This window comes from Miniopterus natalensis, chromosome 1 (genome assembly GCF_054644295.1).
Source record: "Miniopterus natalensis isolate mMinNat1 chromosome 1, mMinNat1.hap1, whole genome shotgun sequence".
NCBI lineage: Eukaryota > Metazoa > Chordata > Mammalia > Chiroptera > Miniopteridae > Miniopterus > Miniopterus natalensis.
Window position 1 is genome coordinate 1,377,617 of NC_142081.1, and position 23,131 is coordinate 1,400,747.

Sequence of the window (23,131 nt, forward strand, 5' to 3'; positions counted from 1 at the left end):
ACCAGCGCTCTGTCCAGTAGTTGGCCCTGCCCAGTCACGGCAATGCCTTCCTTTCCACCCTCGCTTTACAGGTGGGGAATCTGAGGCCCAGAGAGGTCAGGTGACTTTCCAAAAGTCACACAGCAAGGTGGAGGCAGATTCAAGGAAGGCTTGGAGAAACCTTGGAGACCCAGACCTTATGCCCTGAGAGCCAGTTGGGCGGCACCCCTTCTCTGCCCGCAGTTTCCTCACCTGGGAGGTGGGCTCACAGTTACCAACTAGCACAGTTCCCAAGAAGCCCAGGAGACACCAGTCGAAGGTCAGCCTCGTCTTCCCCCAGCACCCTGGCTCCAGGCTCCCAGCTCAGGGGCGCTGATGCATCCAAAGCACGGCGCCCCCTGGTGGCCACCTGTGGGGTGGTGCTGCCTGTCTGCTCCTGGTGATGGAACAGGGGTGTGAGAAAGGACCTGAAGAGGGCGGGGAGAGGGGACTGGCCTGGGGGGAGGGCGCTGTGGGGGCCACGGGGCAGAGGGGCTGCGGAGTCCCTGGAAGGATCCATACACAGAGGGCCCAGGAAAACACTGGTCTCCTGGGGCATCTGCAGGTCAGGAGCTTGGAGCAGATCCTGTGGGCAGCTGAAGGCCATTGGGGCGTAGGGACACTGGTCCCTGGAGGACCGCTGCAGGGAAGCAGGGTCTGCCCCTGAGAGGAGGGAAGCCCCAGGCAGATGATCCCACAGGCCACAGGGCTGCTCAGATGTGGGGCGTGGTCAGTCTGAGGCCTCTGGGCCACCAGGCTGGGGACTCGGAGACACCCTGAGGTCTCAGGAGACTGCTGTGCGCATCCCCTTCAGACCAGAGTGCCAGGCAGCCTCCGGGACCTCCTCCAGCTCCCCCACCCTCGGGGGCCCACCCTGACTCGGACGAATCCCCTGCGGCAGATACCACAGCACTGGCCCGAGAGGCCCACTGGAAGTGTTAGTTGGAGGAATGAATGAATGAATGAATGAATGGGCCTTTGATGAGTGAATGAGTGAGTGTGGGGCTCCCAGTCCATCTGGGCATGGGCACTATGCTGCCCTCGCTGGCCGGAGTCAGTGGGCTGTGGCATTCGGGTGCTGAGAGGTCTGGGGCAGGAGAGGGCTCAGAGTCACCCACTGGCATTAAAAGCCAGGCCATCCTGACCTTCCCAAACAATAGGGTCAGGTTCACTGTTTTTCAGTAAACAGGCCGGGCCATACGAGAAGTTGGAACACAGTTTTGACAGAAGCCAGCTAGTCCAGACCTCGCCGTTGGTACTCGGCACTAGGTTTGGGGAGGTTCAGGACACCCCCAGGCCTTTCTGCTTCTAGGTTCTGGGGTCAGGTGCCCTAAATACCCAACCTGAGTGTGAACAAACGGCACTTTTTCCTGAGAAAGTTTATGCCCTTTGGGGCCGAAAGCTTTACACAGGTGGACGCTGTCTGTGGGGAAGGGAACAGAGCAGCAGAACCTCCGGACACGGTCACCCACATCGGCTTTCCAGGTTTGGGAGGCCCTGGGCGCCTCCCTCCAGGGTGCCGCTGTCCACCTTTCCCCGGGAAGGCAAAGGGATACTGGCGGATGTGGTCCCCGTGGACGCCAAGGAAGGTGGTACATGTGAGTTACAGTGAAAACGTGGCTGTCCGAGGGGATGAGGGGGACAGTGTGGGACTGGGAAGGACAGGGCAACCGTGGTGACAACTTTGTTTATGGCTCGGAGGCCGTGGCCAGTCTCTGTGGGCCTCCATGTGGTTTCCTCACAGGCAAAACAGGTGTCGCAGGGGCCAGTGCGGGGCTGCGGAGGCCCTGGGCCCGCGGGCCCCCACTGCGGCTCCATGCCCTGCGGGGCCTCTTCAGTTATGGGCAGTGATTAATCCTAGGGGGCCGTGTTGAGTGTCCCACCTGGATCCCAATAGGAACTGCGCCGAGGATTCTGCTGCCAGGAGTGGAGGGTCTTGCCCACGGGGAGGGTGGTCACTGATCTCATGGGGACAAATGACCACTGTCCTCAAGACCAGCTCCAAAGCTGTCAGAGACAGGACACAGAAGAGATGTTGAAAGGTCATCGATCCACCCAGGTGGTTGCTTTGGCCACCGCTGTCAATTTCTAGAGTTATTTCCCCCTTTCGAGAGAGAGAAATTCCGGCACAGAATTTTTCTAAGAAATCTCAGACCAATACACGAATTAGGTGGAGGAACTAAGGAGAAACCAAAGGGCCCAAGCGAAAGAGACAGGGCCCTGTGGAGGCTCATTAGGGACCTGCTGTTTGGACCTCGCGGCCCTGGGGTTGAGCGCAGAGGGTAGATTGGGGACTCAGTCCCACTTTAGTTTGTAAGTTTTTTTCCCCCAGGGAACAGAGAAGCAGGCCACCTCCATGCAGGGATGGCAGAGACCTCGGGCTTTGGTTTTGTTTGGGGGCCTCCATGTGTTGGAGCTGAGGTTCAAGTCTTCCTTTCAGTCGAATCACCTGGGCGGCGGGCAGGCCGCTTTGCTCAGTTCACTCAGCCTGGCCCTTTTAACTGCAACAGAAAGACCGCGGTTCAGCCCTTAATGAACACAGAGCTCAGGCTGCCCCAGTGGACGCAGCTTTCGGAGCAGGACCGGAGTCCTCCCAGAAGACAGTTTGGAGCCCCAGCTGGGGCGGTTCAGTGGTTAGAGCGCCGGCCCTTGCACCAAAGGGTCTTAGGTTCGATTCCCGGTCAAGGGCAGGAACCTGGGTTGCAGGCTTGATCCCTGGCCCCAGTTGGGATGCGTGTAGGAGGCAACCAGTTGATGTTTCTCTCTCTTTCTCTCTCTCTCCCTTCCACTCTCTCTAAAAATCAATGGGAAAAAATATCCTCGGATGGTGATTAACAAAAAATAAAAAAATAAGAGTTTGGAGCTGGCTCTGGTGTTGTGCGTGCGGGAGCCCTGGGCTCCTGGGTCCACAGACGGCCGTGGAAGAGGCCCAGGAATTGCCAAGTGCGCGTCCTGGTGCTTCGAGCCCAATCGCATCACAAGGCCGCGGGCGGTTCCTTGTTCCCAGTCTGTGGCTCTAGAGGCTTCTCCATCGCCCCCGGGAGCAGTTTTCCTCCGTGTGGGGCCTGCACCGGCCAGTCCAGCCCTGAGGGAGGTCAGAGGAGCCAGGTGGGCGGGTGTGCACGTCCACCTCACGTTCTCAGCAGACCCGTGGGGATCCTGGTACTTTGGAGAAATCCCCGACTATGGCTCACAGCTTTCCTCCAGGGGACATCAGAAACCGGGGCCTGGCTTTTGGATCCTTAGAGGGCCTGACTCTGAAGGGGCAGCTCCAATAGGCTCAGGGGAGGAAGGGGCGGAGAGAGGTTCAGAGAAAAGGAAAGCGGGTGAGAGGCCCAGATGAGGAAGCGGGTGGCACAGGGGTGCCGGGCTGCACAGGTGGGGAAGCTGGGCCAAGCTGGCCACTGCCTGCCGGGAGACAAGGACAGCGTGGGGACCCCTGGACACCAGGTGAGTGTCAGGCCCTCCAGGGCCACCCAGGGAGAGAGGAGACACCAGTGGGGGCAGCTCACCCCTCTGCCCAGCCCACCCTGGCTCGCTGTGGGGGGCCTGAAGCTCCCCCATGTGGGCACCCAGACGGCAGTCTCCCTCCTGCCCCCAGCACCGCATTGCTGGGGCCTCTTTACAGGTCCAGCCGCGGTGGGGCGGGGAGGGTGCGGTGCGCGCTGGTGTGTGGGGGGGGGGGTAAGGGAGGGAGCAGGTGATACAGATGTTAAGTTACGCGGCTGAAAGTCTTTTTAAAAGTTACCGGGCGTTGCTGGGAGAAAGACCAGGCCCTGGGCTTGGAGTCTGAGCCGGGGCAGGTGGGAAAGACAGCGGGTCGCCGTCGGGTTTCCGCCAGGCGGGGGAGGAAGACGCGGGCCGTCGATGGCCATCGCAGCCGCTGGGGACGGGGCCGGGCGGGCAGCGGGGCGGGCCGGGCCGGGACCGGCGGTGCCCCGGGTAGGGCGCGGAGGCGGCGGGGCGCCCTGGCACCTGCCGGCCGCTCCTCGGGTGGTCGCGGGCGGCCTCCGCCGGTGGACGCGAGGCCCCGGCAGGCGCGCTGCGGCCGGAGCGGGCGGGTGCGCTTGTGCGCCGCTGGGAGCGCGGGGCGCGCGGCCCGGGGGCCCGGGGGCCGCTCGGAGGCCCCGGAGCGAGGCGGGCGCAGTGCGCGCAGCGGCCACCAGGCGGCGGGGCCGCGCCGGGATCGCGGGGCCGGCGGGGAAGGACCCGGCCCCCGGGCCCGCGGGCCCCTCCGGCCCCCAGGGAAACCCAGTGGGAGGCGCCTGACCCAGTTTCCCTGTCTGCTGGGCGGCTGGGGAACTTCAGTCGCTGCCGGGAAGGGACCTGGGACTTTCACCCGCGCAGCTGCCTGGGGCTTTGAGCCACGAAACTTTCCAGCTGGGGCGCGTGAGTCATTCACTGTCCGGGGAACGGGGGGGAGGGGGGGGTCCCGCAGCAAAGCGCGGCAGGAGCCCTGGGGAGACACCGCACCCAAGGCGGGCTGCCCCCCCCCCGGCCTCGCCTCCAGGGGGCGCAGGTCGCCCGGGCTCCCCTCTTCCAGCCGCCACGGAGGCCGGGTCCTGCCCGCACCGGGCAGGGCTCTGCAGCCCCGGCTTCCAGCAGCGCCGCCTGTGGCCGGGGCCAGCATCACCCTCCTTGGCACCCGGGGGCAGAATGCAGGCTGGGCGTCCCAGTCCCAGGCACTGGTCAAGGCTGGCGCCTCCTGCCCTCTCTGCTGGTGCTCTGGAGCATAGTCCAGGCCAGCTGAGGACCCGGGCTGTGGGGGATTATGCCCAGAGCATGGCAGGTCTGGCAGCTGTGGGCATGGTGAATACATAGTGGGAAGGAGAGATAGAGGGATGGGTGGTGGATGGATGGGTGTGTGGATGGATAAATAGAGGTGTGGATGCATGGATGGTGGATGGATGGATGAATGGACAAAGGTGTGGATGGATGGATGGTGGATGGATGGATGGATACATGGACAGAGGTGTGGATGGATGGTGGATGGATGGATGAATGGACAGAGGTGTGGATGGATGGATGGATGGTGGATGGATGGATGGATGGATGATGGATGGACGGACGGACGGATGGATGGATGGATGGATGGATGGATGGGTGTGTGGATGGATAAATGAACAAAGGTGTGGATAGATGGATGGATGGATGGTGGATGGATGGATGATGGATGGACAGATGGATGGATGGATGGATAGATGGATGGATGGGGGATGGATGGATGAATGGACAGAGGTGTGGATGGATGGATGGTGGATGGATGGATGAATGGACAGAGGTGTGGATGGATGGATGGATGGTGGATGGATGGATACATGGACAGAGGTGTGGATGGATGGATGGTGGATGGATGGATACATGGACAGAGGTGTGGATGGATGGATGGTGGATGGATGGATGAATGGACAGAGGTGTGGATGGATGGATGGTGGATGGATGGATACATGGACAGAGGTGTGGATGGATGGATGGATGGTGGATGGATGGATACATGGACAGAGGTGTGGATGGATGGATGGTGGATGGATGGATGAATGGACAGAGGTGTGGATGGATGGATGGTGGATGGATGGATACATGGACAGAGGTGTGGATGGATGGATGGATGGTGGATGGATGGATACATGGACAGAGGTGTGAATGGATGGATGGTGGATGGATGATGGATGGATAGATGGATGGATGGATGGATGGATGGATGGATGGATGGATAGATGGATGGATGGGTATGTGGATGGATAAATGAACAAAGGTGTGGATGGATGGATGGTGGATGGATGGATGAATGGACAGAGGTGTGGGTGGGTGGATGATGGATGGATGGATACATGGACAGAGGTGTGGATGGGTGGGTGGGTGGGTGGATGGATGGAGACATGTGTGAACGGGAAAGTACACTAAGTTGTTAACTGTGGAGTGTAACTGGAGGGTACAAGGATCTCTCTGTACAATTCTTTTAATTGTGCTGAGTGTTTGAAGATATAATACAATGTTGGGGAAACATAGACCAGCGAGTGCTGTAACACACACACACTCAACGTGCTCAGTGACTAATGAGCTGAAGAAGAGATGATGATAGAAGTGGGATTTTAAATACAAGTATTTTTAAAAATATGTTTTTACTGATTTTAGAGAGCGAGGAAGGGAGAAGGGGAGAGAGAGAAACATGGATGAGAGAGAAACAGCGATTGGCTGCCTCCTACACATCCCCTACCGGGGATCAAGCCCGAAGCCCGGGCATGTGCCCTGAGCAGGAATTGACCCGGTGACCTCTTGGTACATGGGGTGACAGTCAACCACTGAGCCATGCCAGCCGGGCCCATAATAGAAGTTTTAAAACACCTAGAACTAAACGAGAAAAACACTGTGTATCCAGACTTGGGGTGCTTCCCAGGAAATGTCAGCAGGCACCCTGGGCGAGAAGGAAGCGCAGGGTTCGTACGCCGTGTCCAGCCCGGGGAGGTAGGGGCAGCCGTCAGGAGGGGTGACTGCAGAGAAGCACGAGGGAATTTGGGGGCGATGACAATATTTTATATTCAGTTGTGCTAATAGCTTACACAACAGAGTGCATTGTGAAAAGAGAAAACTACACCCCTAAAGGGGTAAGTGGCACTGCACATAGGTTTTCCCTGATTTTGGAAAGCAAATTAAAAAAGACGTTGGGGGGAAAAATCCAGTAAAACCCAAAGAAAGTTGAAAATCAGGTTAAAAGTGAGACTGGGAATCAGCATCATGGAAACAAAAGTCGGTGAAGACAGAAGCTAGTTCTCTGGAAAAGTTACTTGACCGATGACACAGAGCAGAAGGAAAGGAAAGACCCAACGCGGACCAGAAAGAGGAGAGAGTTGAAGATTTAAAAGGTGAAACGAGCACAGGCTGGCAGAAAATGTTTGCAAAACACGTATCGGATAAAGGGCTTGTATCTGGAGTATGTAATGAACCCTCAGAACTCGAGTACAGAGACAAATGACCCCCTTTAAAAATGGGTCAAAGATCCGAGCCCAGTGGGAGGAAGGGACACAGACAGCAAATAAGAACACGAAGGGTGCTCCCCTGTGTTATCTGTCATTAGGCAAATACAAACCAACCCCCCGCAGCACCCCTGCACGCCCACAAAGCTGCTGACAACAGTAGTCCCAAGCAGCACCCCTGGGAGCGTGCGAAGTGGGGAGCCGCCGCGGGGACAGCTTGGCCCCTGCCCACCACGTGGTGACCCAGGATTTCCGCTCCCAGCTATTCACTCAAGAGAACTAAAAATTTAAGTTCATGCGAAAACCTGTACGCGAATCTTAGAGCAGCTGTATTTATAATCGCCAAAGGCTGGAACCTGGCCAGGTGCTCTCCAGCCAGCAGGCGGGCACCAAACTGGCCCAGGGGTGACGCCCGCTACCACTTGGCTGTAAGAGGGGAGACTCCGTCCACTGCCCGACGCAGGTGAATCTCAAATGCATTTTCTGCGGGGAAGACACCAGATTCAAAGGCTGTATAACTCCGTTTCTGTGACAATCTCAAAAGGCAAAACTAGAGAGAGGGGAATAGGCCGGTAGTGGTGGTGGTTGGAGGGGGTGAGTGTGGGTGTTGGGAGGTGGGGGGCAGCAGGGGAGACTGGGCCACAGCTTTCTGTCTCATGCCTGTCTGGTTGATAGACAACTATCTGCATTTGTCAAAACCCACAAACTGCCATCACACAGCGAATTTTACTGTATGTAAATTAAATGCAAAAAAAAAAAAAAAATCAATTCCAAATAAAGAAATAAGAGTAATTTCTGGAGACAGATGAAATGGACACATTTTTAGGGAACTAGACTGTCCAGAAGAAATAAGTTTGACTGGTCCCATGACCAGCAGGTCGATTGAAGCAATATTTAAAAGTCCCACCACAGAGACACTTGGAGCTAAAAGGTTGAAGGACAGGGCCTCAGAGCAGAAGCCTGGAGCCAGCGGAGGGCCAGCTCTCCTGACACCACGGACGGATGGGCACTGCTGGGCTCCAGCAGGCTGACAGGAGCCTGGAGAGCCCAGCACCAGGCTGGCGCCAGAACCCAGGGCTGTGGCTGGGGATGGCCCGAAGCCTAGGCCAGATGCCTGGTCCCTGTTCTCCCCCCAGCTGACCTGTGGTTCCTGAGGCTCAGCCTGGAACCACAGATGGTTTGTCCCAGCCTGCGGTGACGCCAAGGACCCTGCGGAGGCTGCAGGTGGCAGATGCGCTTGGCTTCCTAGAATGACCCTGTCACCATTCCCCTAAGAAAGCCTCAGGGCGGGACTGTGCGCCCGGAACCAGGGAGGGGCCCCTGGCTCCGGGCGTGGGGGACGCACACAGCTGCCAGCGGTGGTTTTGGTGGAGCTGGGTGCCTTTCTGCAGAGTAGGGTTTGGATTAATTTCCTAGGAAGGTTGTGCTTATGTAAACAGATGGATCCAGCTTGGGAAGGAACCAGCAAAACTGTGTTTACAGATGACCTGATCTCACCTGTAGAAAACCCTAAAGATCCCTCACAAACACTGGTCAGAACGAATGAGCAAAGTAAGCAAGGCAGGAGGTACAGTCAGCCCACGGAGTGCGTGTGAATGTGTTCGCGTGTGTGTGCTTGTGTGAAGGTGACCAAGGGGCGGGGCGGAAGCTGACAGGGACGGCAGGGCTGGGGTAGAAGGCAGACGGGCCCAGTGGGCAAGGGATTCGCCCTCACCCAGGAAGGAAGCCTCAGCAGGGTAAGTGACCGAGGGTGCGGAGCTGCAGGTGAGGGCAGGAAGTGGAGGCAGCTGTCATGACCCGGGCTTTCTGTGAGGTGGAGGCCATCAGCCCGAGGGGTAGAGACAGCTTCCCACCGCATGCGCGAGCCCATACGCTGGCCACTGTGCTCCCACCCCACGCACCCCACGAACATGCACGTAAACACCCCCACCGTGCATGTACATACCACAGTGCGTGTACACCCCCCACCGTGCATGTACAAACCAGTGCGTGTACACCCCCCACCGTGCATGTACATACCACAGTGCGTGTACACCCCCCACCGTGCATGTACATACCACAGTGTGTGTACACACCCCCACCGTGCATGTACATACCACAGTGCATGTACACACCCCCACCGTGTATGTACAAACCACAGTGTGTGTACACAGCCCCCACCGTGCATGTACAAACCAGTGCGTGTACACCCCCCGCCGTGCATGTACATACCACAGTGTGTGTACACACCCCCACCGTGCATGTACATACCACAGTGTGTGTACACACCCCCACCGTGCATGTACATACCACAGTGCATGTACACACCCCCACCGTGTATGTACAAACCACAGTGCGTGTACACCCCCCCCACCATGCATGTACAAACCACAGTGTGTGTACACAGCCCCCACCGTGCATGTACATACCACAGTGCGTGTACACCCTCCCCACTGTGCATGCACCACCCACACCCACTAATGTGCACATATACACCCCCCACCGTGCACGCACCACACAAACCTACTAACATGCACATGCACAGACACCACTATGCACATGCCCACCACGGTGCAACCACCCACCCAGCACCCCAGCACCGTGCACACACACACACACCCCACCCTGCATGCACACACACACCACAGTGCATGCACATACCCCCTTCACTGTGCACACATACACACACCACAGTGCACACACATGCACACACCCTCCACGGTGCACACACATGCACACACCACGGTGCACACACCCCTTCCCTCTGTCCTCTGCCTCCATCTGGGGTGTCCCCCTGACTCCCCTCTCGGGACCCTGCGCAGAACTTCTCAGTTGGTCAGCTGCACTGCCACCTGCCCATCTGCCCCACCTCACTGTGGGCAGGTGACCGGGCAATGCCAGCCTTGCCTGGCCTCTGAGGCCCTGGCACCACCAGTCTTTTAGGGCACCCCTCCATGTCTTGTGTCCCCCAGATCTGGCCTTCCACTTTGCAGTGTCCAGATCTCTCCCGTCTCCTCTCCCAATGTCTTCTTGGGTCCAAATCCCCGACCACCCCACCTTTCCTTTTGGCCCCGACACTGGCCCAGCCTTCTCCCCGACCTCTGACCTCTGACCTCACCCTGACACCTGGCAGAGCAGCACGTACCTGCAACCAGCCTGGGAGATAAGCTGCAGAGTCCTGGCCCCTCCCCTCCTAAGGGGATTCCCCCTAGAGGCTGCCACTAGCTGCCCCTCTGCAGACCCCTCTGCCCCAGGAAGCCCTCCTGGGCTCTGGCTGGCTCAGCTCAGGCCCCAGGTCCAGCTGCAGTGCTCGACCACACTCCGGGATTGTGGTCCCACTTCCAGGGCGGCCACTATGGTCTCTCTCCATGCCTGCTGATGCAAGGGTCCCTCCTTGGGCTGTGGGCCTCTGGGGGATCCCCCACCTTCCAGACCCGCCCAGGGCAGTGCACGGAGCAGGCTCTGTAAATGCTCGCTCAGCTGAGGGTGACCCAGGAAGCCGGGAGCTGACGCGGCTGCAGCCCGGCTCCCAGCAGCGGAGGAAACCAGCTGTTCCGGTGCGCATGGCGGGCTAGACCTCAGCCGCGGGTGTTTTTCCACATGGGGGGCTGTCTCGCCTGGGAAGGTGTCATGGGTGGGGGAGGGGGGAGCCTCGGGCAGCACCCATGAAAGCCCCACCCCTGGCAGTTCCCCCCCCAGGTTGCTTCTGCTTTTTAAGTAGCAGCAGGGTTACAGGTGGAGGAGGGCACAGGGTCCCAGAGCCTGCTGGGCACCCAGGGCTGGCTCCTGGCCATGCAGGCAACTTGGTCCAGCTGCCCTGGCCTTGGTTGCTGGCTTGGAGTTGGGGCTTCCCCGGGGAGGGGGAGCTCTGGGGGGAGTGGTTGGGGAGATCAGGGGCTGCCCCCAGCTGTAGCAGGCACCTATGTCCCTGGCCTACCCTCCTCCCTTGGGGCCCCAGAGCAACTCCTAGAGGGGGCCTGCCCCAGGGGCTTCAGGGCTCCCCACCCAGCATGGTGAAGGCGAGGTTCGGAGCCAATGGTTCTCTGTGGTCGGGGAGGGGCTGTCCTGTGCATTATGGGCTGTTTAGCACCATCCCTCCTCTTCCCACTCAGACCCAAAAATGCCTCCAGAAAGGCTAAGTGTCCCCTGGGGATGAAATCACTCTGGGTGGGGACCACTGGGCAAGGTCCTAGCCTGGGCTGGGCTGCAGGGCGTGAGGGTGAGGCCGGGGAGTCTCCAGAGGTGAGGAGAATCCAGGGGAGGATTCGCTTTCATTCTCTGACAGTGCGGGAAGTGGGGTTAGTGCTGCTGACCTCTGACCTCTGATGGCTGAGGAACTGGGGAGTGAGCTGGAAAGACACCAGCTGGACGAGCTCCACCACCTGGCCATGGAGGGCTCCAAGCTGAGGCTCCCTTTGCCTCTTACCTCTCAGCTGTGGCCAGACAGACTTCCCAGGGTGGCCAGGGAGGGACACACCTGCACCTTGCTGCCCCTCTGGGGAGGTCTGGGGTGGCCCTGACCACACCTGCACCTTGCTGTCCCTCTGGGGGAGGTCTTGACACCCTTCTGTGTCAAGGAACTTTTAGAGCAAAACCAACAGTTCCTAGAAACCAACAGTGCCACTCTCGGTGAGGAGCTGGGGTCTGGGGACAGTGGTCTGGGCGAGCAGCGGGGCTGAGAGAGGCCAGGGGTGTCTTCCCTGGGGGTGGGGAGAATATTTACCATACTTTGGGCCCTGGCACAAAGCAGGCGCTTAATAAAACAGCTGTTGACCAAGTAAATGGCCTCCTCTTGTGGCCTTGGGTCCCTGTCCTGCCCCAGGACGAGGTCGGCCCTGCCTGCCTCCTTCCCGAGCCCTGGACGGGTGAGCTCTGGGACGTCTCTTGAGGGGCAGGGCCCACCGCCCTCAGCTTCCTTCCTGCCTGACACCCGGAACGCAGGTGTGAAGGCTGGCGCTCAAGTAGCCACAGTGGACCACGAGAGGCACCCTGTTCCCCACGGCTGCGGAAGCTGCCAGGCCAGCCGGGGAAGAAGAGAGCCCCGTGCGTTCAGCAAGGTTGCCTGGGGTTTCTGGGGCAATAGGAACCCCGCCTGTGCCTGAACTAGGACACCCTACGGCTTTGTTGAAACCGTGCCTCCTGGTTGACACGCAGGGTGTGCCCCAGTCAGAGTAACAGGGCTGACGAGGAGGGTTTCTGAATCACCGGGCTCTCAGGATGACACTTCTCAAAAGCCCCTGTCCTCCCCCGGCCTCTGCTGTCTCGGGCCAGCTCTTTCAGGAACTGCTCTGAGCCCCCGAGAGCCCCTTCCCTGCCGGCGCCCCCCCCCCCGGGAAACTCCTGCTCTGATGAGGAAGGCCGGGTCCCAGGGGAACCCCAGCAGCCCCGTGCCCCCCCCCCCCGGGGCCCCTGATTCAGCGTCGCTGAGGCCCAAGGTGGGCGGCAGGGCCCGAGCCAGGAAAGGCACGAGGGACGGTCTCCTGGCCAGCGGGCTCCGGCGTCGCACAGACAGACGGGCACGGGACAGACAGACGGGCACGGGACGCGGGCTCGCTCCACACCCGCGCGTCATAACCGATCTGAAGCGGCGGGTGCAAGATCTGTCACACGTGGGACAACTGCAGTGACCTCAGGAGTTACGTGTGCGGCTGACTGCCACAAGCTGAGCACAGGAAAATCCGCGAGCCTGCACGCCCAGGCTCAGGGGCGCGTTACCCAGTTTCCCAAAGGCCGCAGCAGCCCGGGAGCCCACCGCGGATGATGCATAGCCCGCCGTGGTCCCCTCACACCGAGGGGTGGCTCAGCCTTAGCGAGGAAGGACACGCCGACACCGGCTGGGACACGGAGGGGCCTGCGGACGTCATGCTGAGTGAGACAGGGCGGACACTGTGTGACCCCACGGATTCGAGGCCCCTGGGGGAGTCCGGCCCATGGAGGCAGTGACGGTGGTGCCGGGAGGCGGGAGGGCGTTCGGTTTGGGAAGATGGGAGCGTTCTGCAGATGACACTGGGGGTGGTTGTGCAACAGCGTGAATCTGCTCAATGCCACTGAGCTGTGCTCTTAAAATTGAATATTTTATGTTACGTAAAATTTGCCACAATAAAAAGATCTATGAATCCTGAACGGCACTCAGAGAAAGTTCGGGTTCTCGGCTGCGGCCAGGGGACACTGTCCTCCCTGGCGACGGGGGAGCGAACACTCTTCCCCGCCAGTCGATCCACGAGGAACATACACACCAGGAGCCACTGCTTGGCCACGAGCGGGGCGGCGACTTGGCGGGAGCGGGAGCGGGAGCGGGGGTGCAGCCCCCAGGCCGGTGACCGGGCGCGGGAGTGTTGCCCCGGGCGCCCCGCCCGCTGATCATTTCCAAGTTGTCACACGCGCTGCAGAGAAACTGTCACCAGAAATGCCTCCCGCACCTGAGGGCTTTAGGACCAGCTTCCAGGGACGAGACACACGGATGAGGGGGACACACTGAATGGCACGGGAGGACCAGTCAGGCGGAGCCCAGGATGTGCCGCAGTGCCCGAGACAAGCAGCCTGGGCGCTCCAGAAAGTCAGCATGCCGCTCCTGGGGCGGAGGCGCTGCTCGCAGGGGGGAAGCGGGGAGATGCAGGGAGATGCGCGTCCCTGCGAGGCGGGGAGCCCCGTGAGGACGGGAAGCCGGGCATGTGCGCTTCAGTAAGAGGCAGGCTCAGGTCGGGTCGCGCAGGACACGCGCTTGGTTCTGGAGGTGAAGCCGCGCGTGTTGGGCGCCAAGTCCCGGGGTCTGCATTCGACTCGGGCGCCTGCCTTTTCCCGGGGTCGCCCGTCTGAGAGCATCTGCGTCTCTAGCATCCAGGTGGTGGTTCCTTGGGGTTCACGCTCTCCTGCTTTTCTTCATAAAACCTTTACCCGCCGTCCCCCAGGAGGATGGTCATCTGGTCCCGGACGTGGGCCGGGAGCGGACGCCTGCCCCCTCCCTTCTGTATCTCCCGAAATTTGGATCTGAGCACAGGACAGCGATTCACAAGGGTGGATACTTTTCCCCGTCGTGAAATGATTAAAACGACATTGCGGACAGGATAGACGTGGAAGCGTTTCCAGGTTCACAGGCACCTGCCCAGCCAAAGTCGGGGGCCACGGGAGCAGGTGCCCTGGGGGTGTCCACACCAGGAGGCTGCAGCCCCCTCCCCCCCGGGAGACACTCAGCCCTCAGGAGGAGCACCCGGACCCCCAGCCCGGCGACCGCGTCCTGCTTCTCTCTAACACTGACCCACAGGTGCCCCTCAGCCCTCTCCTCCCCTAAAACCCCCCTCCCACCCCCCCTGCCCTGGCCAGGGATTTGTGCACAGCAGGGGCAATAAGGGTCCTGGGGGCGAGGGTGGGGGTGGGCACAGCTGCCACCCAGCTCGCCCCTCAGCTCCTGCCCCCAGGCCCTCCTGAGGCACTAAGGGGAGGACTCAGCTGACACAACAGAGGGTTAGACCTGTGTTTCCCACCTGACCCACCAGCTGGGGTGCAGGGAACCCCTAAGTGGGGTGCAGAGGGGGCAGGTCCCTGCGTGAAGTGCCAGCTGCACTGCAAGCCCAGGGGACACCTGGCTTGGCTGGCTCTGCCCCTGCTGAGACCCGGCCTCCCTCGGACCCGGGGCCTCTGGAGGCTGCTGCTGAGGGACAGGGGGTCCGGGGCTCCCAGAGCCCCAGCTCCGCTTGCTCGGTTTGGAAGCGCTGTCCTGCGTCTGAGCCCCTGGGAGGAGGGTGACATGCTTGGGCAGTGGCCCATGGACACCACAGCCGCAGGGCGGGTGTTCAGAGGCTGAGGTGAGGCCTGTGCTCAGACCTGCACACGTTCCAGGCCCAGCTTTCGAGGTGCTGCAGGACAGTGCAGAGTGGGGGTGCCCCCTGGCTCTCCCCACCCTGGACATGCAGGGGGCCGCAGCCTGGACACACCACATGGACCATCCTGCTGAAGTCCGGACACAGAGGCCACTGACTCAGTGTGGCCCGGCCCTGCCCTGCCCTGGGGGCTAAGACCGCAGGCACCAGTCAGGCCTCAGTGCCGGGCTTAGGGAAGGGGCTCGCACTGGCCTCTCTCACCCCGAAACCCGGGACCAGCCTGTGGGGCAGAGGGTGGGTGAGGAGGCCGTGGGCTGCCTGCAGCTGTGGTGTTTTCCAAGGAGACGGGGCCGCGCATTTGGATGTAGGATGTTTTAGTCTGGCGGGCGGTGCCTCGGGGAAGGGTGCTGTGTCTGGGGACCCACCCACAGAGGCCACTGGTCAGGCTGGAACCGCCTGGGGCGTCAGAGGCAGAACCAAGGGTGGCTGGTGCAGGCCCTTTTCCTCCAGCAGCCCCCCAGGATGGGGATTGGGAGGGCAGGCGCCGTGTGCACAGCTGGGGCGATACAGGATAGGGGTGGGGGCAGCTGGTCTCGGGGCCACTGTGACCAGGGCCGGCTGCCCCTCCTCTCTCCCTGTGTCCGTGGTGTTCCCGTGTCCAGCTTCCTGGAGGCTGGCCCTGCAGTGCCCACCCTGCCCTGGAGACGCTGGGTCAGGAGCTGGAGTCCACCTCTCAAGGGTCCCAGCCCCACGGGTCCTGCCCAGTCTGTCTGTCCCAGGACGCTGGCCATGTGTCCACCTGGCCACTGCAAAGACCTCGAGTGAACTCAGAGGTGTTTCCCGTCTCTGGCGCCGGGTGTTGTCAGAGGGGAAGTGGGTCTGGGCTGTTTCCTGTTGTCAGCCCCCAGGACAGTGACAGGCCCGCGTTGGGCTGGCATCCCCCCCGGGCGGTCAACCCTGGAGTCTCTGTTATCCGGGGTTTAGAGACAGTGGGTTAGTCCCTGCTGTTTTCTGAAAGCCCCCCGCTGGGCCTGAGGAGAGGCTGGGCCACAGGGACGGCCTGAGTAAGTCTCCACGTGCTGGCAGGGGGCAGGCAGGGGGTCTGACAGCAAAAGCGAGCTTGTTGGGGGGGGTCTTAGCCCGGAGGCCTTCACCAGAGAACCCAGGCACCTGTGCCCACAGCAGTGTGTCAGCAGGAGGGTTTGGGGTGCGGGGGGGGCCGGGTGTGGGGACCTCCTGCTGCTCCCTCGGAGCCTCTACCCTGGGACTGTCTCCTGCAAAGTCCTCACCTGGCTGCTGGTCCAGGGCGAGAGTCAGGAGCTGCGGGCAGGTGCATCCCTGGGACCTCTCCTCACGCCGCCCAGGCCCTCAGGAACCCCTGGGTGCCCTGTGCTTGGTGCTGATTTGGGGTGTGCTGGGAGGATATGAAGCAGCCGGCTCCCTTGTCTCCAGGGGCTGCCCGGGCCAAGGGGCTTGAGGAGGGTCACCTCTGCCAGGGGACACCTTGGGGGGGGAGATAAGATTAGTAAGAGCTTGGATCTGGGGGGGCTCAACCTCATTAGTGATTAAGGAAATGCAAGTGTGCTTTTAAAAGGTGTGTTCAAAATCCATGGAAAAGGGAGAAACAGAAAATGGGTCCCGGTGTTGGGAGGGTGGCTCTGCAGAGGCCCGTTTGCCTGAGCCCCGGGTGATGTGTTGCCGGGGCTGGAAAGCAGGACACTGCAGAAAGGCGGCCAGGTCCGAATGAGCACGTGGGGAGAACAGGAGAGACCCCGAGTGCCCGGCGGGAGCCCGGTGAGTCCAGGCGGGCCGGGCGGGCCCCAGGAGCCAGTCTCACCAGGGTGTGGGGGGGACAGGGCGGTCAGGTCAGGTGACATAGGCGCTGGAAGTGTGGGGCTCATGGTTGGCGTTTCCGCGCCTGTGTGGGAAGCTCATAGTGAAAAAGCACGTGGTTTAAAAGACTGAGGGACGTGCTGCGGGGCAGGTGGGCGAGGCAGCTCCGTACCTGCCACTTGAGGCCTCCGAGGACGCGCGCTGCTCTCGTCTGGAAAATGCGTATCGCTGGGCTCAGCACCTGGCCAAGCGGCCGCAGGTGAACGTGCTGGGGGGCGGGGGGAGCAACGGGGCCACCAGGAGGGGCAGCCTTGCGGAGGTGGTGGGGCTGGGAGGAGGTGAAGCTTGTGGGCTTTGGGGGATGCGGAGGCTCAGGAGGTACCTGGGCTAGGGGGGCGGGGGGGCAGGTGTGAAGGGGCCTCCAGCCCACCAGCCCACCCTGCACACTGTCAGATCCCCGCCCGCATGTGCAGGCTGGCACGTCCCTTCCCCAGGCCCAGGGCTGGGAGCCACCGCCGGCTGAATCAGGGCCATCCCACGGGGGTCTGTCACTCTATAGCCAAGACCCGCCTCAGTGGGATCCCAAAGGTGGGCAGGACCTGGGATGACCTTAGGAAAGGGCAGGGTACCTGTGTGGGAGAACCCAGGGCCACTCCTGCCCGGCCTTGTCCTCCCACTAAACGTTCAACCAGAGAGGCCAGGAGAGGAACCTGGCCCGGGGGGAGCCTGTGCCCGAGGTGGGCGGCCCACTCCCCACAGAGCCCCGGCCACATGCCAGGACCGGCCACAGGCTCTCTGGGGCTGGTGGGGTGGAGGGTTCACTGTCACCCTGGCTGCCGCCTGGTGTCCCAGCTGCTAGCTCAGGAGAGGGAAGGACCCACTGAGGCTGGGTGGGTGTGAGGCCCTGGACCCTCCCGGGCTTGCTCACCTTGGGGTGCAGGGGGAGACCCTCGAGGAGCATGGACTTGAGAGGAAGCAGAAAGTAGAGGAGGTGAAAGTGGGAGCAGGAGGTGCCAGGAACAGGTCACCAGGCCCAGGAAGTTCCTGGGAAGAGAACTGAAACCATTTGTCCAAGTACAGGACAAGCTCTGAGGGGTGTGGGCCAGGGCGTGGGCAGTGGGACAAGTGTCCCAGGCCACCACCATGGTGAGGGACAGGAGCTGAGTGCTGGTGTCAGGGTCCCGGGGCCTGGGGTCCACTCTCAGGCTGCACTGGCACCCGGCTGCTCCATGCTCCCCGAGGGTCTCCCCCTGGATCCCAAGGTCAGAGAGCCCGGGAGGGGCCAGGGCCTCACACCTACTCAGTCTTCCACTGGGAGGGCTGGTTCTCTCCGTGGGATCCCTTCCTGATCTCCACATGTCCAGCCACTGTCCGGGCCTGATGGTCAGGGACAAGGCCCTGGGTCTGGACATCAGCACCTGGCACTGCACAGGCCATGTGAGCGGCCTGTGGCCTCCAATGGGAGGGGCTGTGCTGTGAGAGGCTTGTAGGGGAGGGAGCATTTCAGTTGGGCTACCACTTCCTCTGGCTTTTGCAGAAGTGGTTACTAGACACCCCCGCCCCGACCCCTGCTCCTATCTGCTTCAAGGGGAGGCAGCCTGGGGACAGGGCTCCCCAGAGGACAGGGCTCACCCTCCAGCCTTCAGAAGGCTCTGGAATTCTAGTGAAGGCAGCAGGCACCTTCCAGGAGCCCCTTCCCTCCTGGAGCCCTTCCCCAGCAGCTCCTCCTGAGCAAGGAAATCAGCAGAGGGAGGGGGGTAGGCTGGCGGTGCCCCCATGCTTCGGGGTCCAGACTGTCTGGACAGCTTTGAGGTGAGCAGCTCCTCCCCTGGGGGCCCTAGCCCGCGAGGCCACTCTGTCTCCCTCACCCCAGAGCCTGCTGAGTCTCTATTTTTAGGAGGCTGCATTTCTCCCTAGGCTGTGGGTCCCACTGGGCCTCAGACCATCATCTCCTTAGAGGACAGAGCCTGGCAGGTGGCCCTCAGCCACAGCACCCAGGGTGGCCCATGCTCCCAACCTGCAGCTGGCAGGGGTCTGACCTGAGACATGGGGTGGGGTGGGGTACAGGGCCGGCAAGGCCCTAGGACCCTCCGGGCCCATGGGGGGAACGTCAGTCTGAAAAGGTGACTGTCACTTGGAGTCTCACCTCTGTATGCATTTTGGGTCTTACTTAGAATGTCTAACTCAGGGAACTTTCTGTAGTTTCAGGTAAATATCTCGGCTTCCTGCTGCTTCCAGCTGGTGGAATATGCTTGCAGAAGGAGGGCTGGGAGGCCAATGGGTAGGGAGTGTGGCCAGTGGGCCCTGTGGCGGGGCCGGCACCAGGCAGCGGGATTGGGTTGAGAGCCAGCGGTCGACCCTCCCGGCCCAGACTCGGTGGCTCCAAAACGTGTGCCTCTGAGCAGAGCAGGACACAGTGGCTCCTCGGAGCTGGGGCTCATCTTTTATACCATCTGAGGATGTGGTAGAGTCTCCCCTCCCCACAGCCCCTCGCTGGCTGATCAGGATGGAGCCTGTCTTAGGGCACCTGTGGTGAGAGAAGGAAGCCCGGGGAAGGCTGAGGGGTCGTGGGTGCTCTCCTGGGGGCCTGGGCTCTTTCACTGGGACATTCTTTCAGGTGACATGTGCTGTGCATCTTGGGTAATTGAAGATTTTTGGAAGCAGGCACCATGCCGTGCCAGTTCACTGTGTTGCCGTCAGCACAGTGAAAGGCGTCACTTCCTCATGCTCTTGCCAGCACCAGAAATTAAAGTTCTTTCTTTTTGCCAACCTCAGAGGCAAAAAAAAAAGACTACCATTTGACAATTTTGTTCGCATTTCCTTCATTGTGAGTTGAGCTTTTTAAAAAATTTTATTTTTAGGAGCTACATTTGTTTCTTCTGTGAATGATCTGCTTATTGCTTTGACACTTCTTGTTGATTTGTAGGAGCTCTTTATATATTAGGGACACTGTTGAATTCACAGAATAAATACAGGACTTGGTTCATAATAACTGCCCGATAACCATTTGTCAAATGACTTCACTTATGATTTAATCTGATTTGCCTAAAGCGATTTCAACCTACTTTTCCTCCAGGTCATTTTAAACCCTGAGTGACCTTTGCAACAGGACCACTAAGACATGATGTGCACTGGAAAGCTGTCGTAGAGCCGCCCTGACACTGGAACCGGCAAACATGCCAGGTGAGAGCCCCCATGACTCCTCTGACCTTAAACATTCAGGAGGGAGCCCGTAAGAATTTCACCACAATGCACTTTGTCTCACAACAGTGATAATTATTTTTAAAATGAGCATTCAGGCCAGGTTGCTCAGTGGTTAGAGCATCGGCCTGCAGACTGAAGGGTCCTGGGTTTGATTCTGGCCAAGGACACATACCTCGGTTGCAGGCTCAGTCCCCAGTTGGGGCATGTGCAGGAGGCGACTGATCAATGTTTCTCTATCTCCCTTCTTCTCTCTCTAAAAATCAATGAAAATGTATCCTTGGGTAAGGATTTAAAAAAAAATAGAGCATGCAAAAGAGATTCAAACTAACTCAGAAATGACAAAGCTAGAGGCTCTCCATCGAGACGTTCAGAAAGGTGCCCAGCTGGTGTGGCTCAGCGGTTGAGCATCGACCTAGGATCCAGGGGATCGGGGTTCGATTCCCAATCGGGGCACATGCCCCGGTTGTGGGCTCCTTGATCCCCAGCAAGGGGCGTGCAGGAGGCAGCCGATCAATGACTCTCTCATCATTGATGTTTCCATCTCTCTCTTCCTCTCCTTTCCTCTCTCTGAAATCAATAAAGATAATTAAAAAAAAAAAAAAAAGACATTTAGAAAGCTCCCATTTCCTGTCCTTTTGAAGAAAAATCAGTCCCAGGGCTAGGGGATCAGTCAGAGGTTTGGATGTCTGTCTGGGCCTCACATTGTGCCCATTTCTTGGAGCAGACCCAGTGCTGAGCCACCAAGCTGGGATGGAGACAGGGCTGTTTCGGGGGTGTCAGGGTGGGGGAGGGCAGGCTCCAAGGAGGCTTTGCACAGCAGGGTGGGTGTGGGTTGGGAGAGCCTGGCGGGCGGGGACAGCTCAGGCAGAGACAGGTGTCCCCCCTCTCCTACCCTTAGACTCCGCGGAGACTGTGCTCAGCAGAGGGCTCGGTGGGCAGGGAGAGAATCACTTTCTCTTCCATACAAACCACCCTTTAGGAAAGCGACCTGGGTGGGCCACTGGCCTTACGTGGCGCGGCCCCAGGTCTCCGACCGCAGTGCCACCGGGCCGCAGACCGAGGGTCTCGGGGTCGCGTGGAGAACCCCGTTCGGAGATGATTAGGCCCTGGTGCGTCTAGTCCGGAGTCACCACAGACTGTGACGTTCCTTAGCGTCTCTGGAGAGGCTCTATGGCCCGTCCCCACGCTGTCTCTCCCACAGGAAGCCCCCCGCAGGAGGCCCGCCAGGACAACTGCACGGTGCCCTTCCAGGAGAGCCGGCTGTTCCTGGTGGTGACCTACAGCGCTGTGTGCGCGCTGGGGCTGCCGGCCAACTGCCTGACGGCCTGGCTGACGCTGCTGCAGGCGCTCCAGGGCAGCGTGCTGGCCGTCTACCTGTTCGGCCTGGCCGTGTGCGAGCTGCTCTACGCCAGCACCCTGCCGCTGTGGGTCATCTACGTCCAGAACCAGCACAGCTGGACCCTGGGGCTGTGGGCCTGCAGGGTGACCGCCTACGTCTTCTTCTGCAACCTGTATGTCAGCATCCTGTTCCTGTGCTGCATCTCCTGCGACCGCTTCGTGGCTGTGGTGTACGCGCTGGAGAGCCGCGGCCGCCGGCGCCGGAGGACCGCCGTCCTCATCTCGGCGGCCGTGTTCCTCCTGGTGGGGCTGGTTCACTACCCGGTGTTCCAGACGGAGGAGAGAGGGCGGTGCTTCGAGACGGTGCCCATGGACAGCAGGACCGCCTACTACTACTACTCGCGGTTCGCCGTGGGCTTCGTGCTCCCACTGTGTGTCATCGCCTTCACGAACCACCGCATCTTCAGGAGCATCAAGCGGAGCGAGGGCCTGAGCGCCGCGCAGAAGGCCAAGGTGAGGCACACGGCCACCGCGGTCGTGGTCATTTTCCTGGCCTGCTTTGCCCCCTACCACCTGGTGCTGCTCATGAAAGCCGTGGCCTTCTCCTACTACGGCGGCAACCCGGGCTCCGTGTGCGCCTTGGAGGTCAAGCTCTACACGGCCTCCATGGTATTCCTGTGCCTGTCCACGGTGAACAGCGTGGCTGACCCCATCATCTACTTGCTGGCCATGAACCATTCATGGCAAGAAGTGTCCAGAACCCACAGGAAGTGGAAAAAGTGGTCCACCAAGATAGAGGTCACCAAACTCACGTGTTCGAAGGACTCGGAGGAGAGGCGGTCGCCCGTGTCGCTCCCCAACAGTGGCATGTTCCCCAGGCCTTTCCAGCCCCCTGGGTCACAGCGGGCCACGTGGGTCCCTCTGGGTGCCCTGGAGAGGCTGAGGAAGGAGTCCTGCTGAGCCCAGTGTCCTACAGGGTAGGCCGGCTGGCCTGGGAGTCCAGCGCCAGCTGGGTGGCTTCCTTGTCCACAGAACCCACCAGCCAGTGTCCACTTCATGAAGCCCCTCTGGAAGTCATGCCACCAATTTCTTATTCCTGGAGCCATGCCCTCTGTGAGCCTCTTCCCCTCAGGACCCAGCCCCCAAGGCTCTCCCACTGGGCCCCACAGGGCCCAAGGTGAGGGCAACTGTACCCAGGGCAGGCGCCCAGGCAGCACGTGGCAGGCAGGAGGGCCTCTCCGTCCACGGCTTGCTCTCGCTCGCTGGGCTATTAGCAAACAGCAGGGCTGCTGGCAGAGGCCACGTGCCTGCCTGGTGCTGCTGGCAGCTGGCACATGCTGGGCACGGCGGAGGTGCCCAGTGGGCATCCACAGTGATGACTTTATTTCTGGGCTTTTCTGTGGGCGTTGCTTGGATGACCATGACAGTTCACTGTGGGCCATGTGCACAGAGCACCTTCTCATGGTGCCTAGGACCTGGGGGGTAGGGCAGGAGCCCAGCCCCAGTGGCCCTCGGTTGGGGTGGGCTCTGTGCCGAGCAGGTCTAATGGGGGAGGCTGCATGTACCACCCCCTCAGGGGAGCTGGGGGGCAGGTGCCACATGTCATCTGCAGGTAGCCCCAGGTGCTCATGTCGGCTGGAAATGCCAGTGGACTCCGGGAATGGTGAGCACTGCCAGCAAGGCTCAGAGATGGCTGGAATTCCTTCACTTCCAGGCTTCCTGGGTTCATGGTCAGGAGAGAAGCCGGCCGAGGGCTGGGACAGGCCAGATCAGGAGCAGGCAGGTGATGGCCCCTCGGCCTCCGGCCCCTCACCAGGCACAGACGGAGCGCAGGACAGGGGTGGCGGGTGGTCGAAAGAAAGTGGGCTCCCTGGAAACCACACAGCTCAGTGTCTGACCCAGGCTCTGCCCCTGACAAGCCACACCACTGCCTCAGTTTCCCCATCTGCAACAGGGCCAGTGACACCT

General features: G+C 60.6%; 1 protein-coding gene across 1 annotated transcript; it reads left to right on the forward strand.

The window, feature by feature from the left end:
• Positions 1-19,797: 19,797 nt before the first annotated feature.
• Positions 19,798-22,123, forward strand: GPR132 (G protein-coupled receptor 132). Its single transcript, XM_016221086.2, has 2 exons — positions 19,798-19,804; positions 21,027-22,123. The coding sequence occupies exons 1-2, from the start codon at positions 19,798-19,800 to the stop codon at positions 22,121-22,123; spliced, it is 1,104 nt and encodes a 367-aa protein (XP_016076572.2).
• The last annotated feature ends 1,008 nt before the right edge of the window (positions 22,124-23,131 follow it).